This window comes from Cricetulus griseus, chromosome 3, assembly GCF_003668045.3.
Source record: "Cricetulus griseus strain 17A/GY chromosome 3, alternate assembly CriGri-PICRH-1.0, whole genome shotgun sequence".
In the NCBI taxonomy this organism is placed as follows: Eukaryota; Metazoa; Chordata; class Mammalia; order Rodentia; family Cricetidae; genus Cricetulus; species Cricetulus griseus.
The window spans coordinates 93890984-93893782 of record NC_048596.1 but is presented as its reverse complement, the minus strand read 5'-3'; the positions used below and the strand labels follow the sequence as shown (position 1 = coordinate 93893782).

Sequence of the window (2799 nt, the reverse complement as noted above, 5' to 3'; positions counted from 1 at the left end):
ATTCAGGAGGCAGAGGCAGGTCAGTCTGATTTACAGAGTTGCAGGACAGCCAGGGTCACACAGAGGAAACCCTGCCTCAGAAAAAGAAAAAAAGATAAGCAACTGGCCCTGTGTGGTGGTGAACATTAGAAGGCCAAGCACTGGGGAAGCTGGACAGGAGGACTGCAGAACTTTGGATGCAGCTTCGATTACAACAGCAGGACTTCCTTCCCATACCAAAAAGCAAAGCAAAACTAAATCTAAGACTCAGAAACACAAGCTGTGAATTTACTATTTTAGGTGGCTGAGCATCTGGATGCCTCTCACTTTCCAGAAATCCTAGGGGAAGAAAACAAAAATCAATTTCATAAATCCAATCAAAAATTTATCTACTGTGCATAGAGAGGACCACGAGTCAGCAGAATGGTCTGGGCCCCGGTTTCCACCGTCCACTTTACAATGCTACTTCCAGTTCTCACACATTACAAGAGCTCCAAGGTTTGTGAACACACCCATGAGAGCCAGGTTTGTGAACACACCCATGAGAGCCATGTACTTTGCAGCTCCAGTTAAGTCTTTGGTGCTTGAGCCGTGTGGGAGCTGTGGAGATTTGCTTCCTGTTTATGGCGCAGGTCCTGCTGCAGTCCCAGTAGCAGCTGGTTTAGGAGAGTAAGGTTGCTGTCTCTTCGAGGCACAGGCAGGGGAGGGAGGCAATTCCCTTTATATTCAATCACTGCCATCTTGGCCCGATCTTGCTCCTTACTATTTGGGATCTGCAGCATTCTTGTGTAGCCCCCATTCTGATCCTGGAACCGAGGCGCTAGTACTTTAAACAGCTTTGGGATTAAGTCCTTCTCCTAGATGGGAAGAATTAATCAGAGGAAAACAGTCATAACTGCAGAGGCATCTAACTCAATTATTCCCAGAGGTAGGTAGGTTCAAACAGTCTTCACAGGCTTTCCCCATCACCCAATCTTGTACCAAATTACACAGAACCACTTACAGGGAGCTGAGCAGGTGCACATTCATTTCCGGTTCAAACAAGGGACACATTCGCCTAAGGTAGCTCCTAACTATGACATACAAGCGAATACCCTGCCTTACATCTACCCGGTCCTCTAACGATTTCTTCCCCGCCAGCAAGGCAGGGAGCACTCACCGTGAGCCAGAAGTCAGCCATGCGCATGGCTCGTTCGTTGGTGTCGCCCAGCTTTCCATAGTCGATGAGCTGTGAGAACAAAACATCACCAATGCAACACGATCAAGAATCGAGGCACCCACCTTGGTCTTCTAATGTCTTACCTTCATCCAATCATCCCACAAGCTAAGCTAATTCAGGGCGCTCCTAACTCCGCAGCGCTCCCCCTCCCCCGCCCCCAACCAGCCTTCCGTTTGCAGCGCGGGAGGAACGTGCTCAGCTGAGTGACGGGATTCACTTCCGTGGAGAGGTTTCCCAGCGTGGCCCTCATCCCCACACACGGCCAGCGCGGTCCCGGCTCTCACCTTCTCCGCGTAGCCCCTCATTTCGTCCACGCGTGCCCATGACGCCTCGATGCGTTCGTGGCGCACTAGGCCCGTGAGCAAGTTCCGCAGCAGGTGGATGCGAGACTCCGGGCCGAGGCCCAAGCGGCGGTAGACGCGGCCGTGGGAGACTGCGGCTGCGAGCGACAGCCTCATGTTCCCACTTTAGTCCCACCTCTGCGGGCGGGGGGGGGGGGGGGGAAGAAGGCGGAAAGGGAAACTACGGCAGAGAAGGGGCGGAAACAACTCCCAGCGCACGCATGCGCAGGAGCTCGGCGCGTGGCATGTGTGTGTGTGCGCGTGCGCATCAGGGCCTGCCTAGCTGGCAGTCTGCGGGAGGGCGGAGCAGACGTGTTGACGTTTCTGGAGCGGCGAGCTGGGCGAGCCTCAGGGTCTGCGGCTGCTCGGTGGCGAGCCGGGCATCTCAGCGCCCCCTGGTGGGGTTCTCTTGAGCGGCGTCAGCAGGCTAGGCGGTTCTTGGCGAGGGCGCTTCCGGGCGGAGCATGCCGGGAAAGTGAGTATCTGAGGAGAACTGCATCTGAGGGGTGGGGCCTCGGTGGGATGTGGCCCTTTTGCCTGAGGAGATGTTGCCTAGGCCGGCTTTCTGGGAACGTTAGCTTAAAACCCAGTTTTCATTAGTGATAGTGAGCTGAATCATGTCCAGGAAAGTCGCAGGTATCCCATACCTTATTGATATTTAGTACTAAAAGCTAAAGCAATGGAAAAATACTTAAAAAAATTATTCTTCTCTTATAGAGTACATTCTGACCACAACTTCCCCTCCCTCCAATCCTCGCAGACCCCAATATCCACTCTTCCCCAGAACTTCCCTCCCCTCCAAACACAACAACAACAACAACAACAAAAAGAACGGGACTCTTAGGGACTTCAAACACCTTACAAGAAGCTCCAAGGGGAGGGACCCAATGGAGGCCTCCAACTTGAGCTTTTCTCTCTGCCTCAAGTTTGGCTGTGGGTCTCTGTCTGTATCTGCTCTCATCAATTGCCAGAGACAGCCTCTCTGATGATGACTAGATTAGTCACTGATCATTTCATTGGTTTCTTTTTTTCACTCATGTTTGGTTCTACCATAGGTCTCTGGGCAAATAAAAACTTTTACTTAAAACATTTATTTTCTCTCTGTGTGTATTTTATCCCATATGCCATGCTAGCTCAACATCCTTACTGCACTCTGAAAACAGTTTCATGGGAGGAACTGATGAAACTACAGTCTACCTCTAATGCCTAACAAATGAAAAATGAGTGTGTTGCAGTTGGAGTTACAAGAAGATTGAGGGC

At 51.6% G+C, this 2799-nt stretch overlaps 1 protein-coding gene across 1 annotated transcript; it reads right to left on the bottom strand.

Annotated features, from left to right (window-relative positions):
* Positions 1–240: 240 nt before the first annotated feature.
* On the bottom strand, positions 241–1684 carry Mrpl17 (mitochondrial ribosomal protein L17). The gene is made up of 3 exons (XM_027404962.2): positions 1483–1684; positions 1139–1207; positions 241–836 (listed from the first exon to the last, which is right to left on the bottom strand). Exons 1-3 carry the CDS (start codon positions 1654–1656, stop codon positions 549–551), a joined length of 531 nt encoding a protein of 176 aa, XP_027260763.1. The 5' UTR covers positions 1657–1684; the 3' UTR covers positions 241–548.
* Between the last annotated feature and the right edge of the window lie 1115 nt (positions 1685–2799).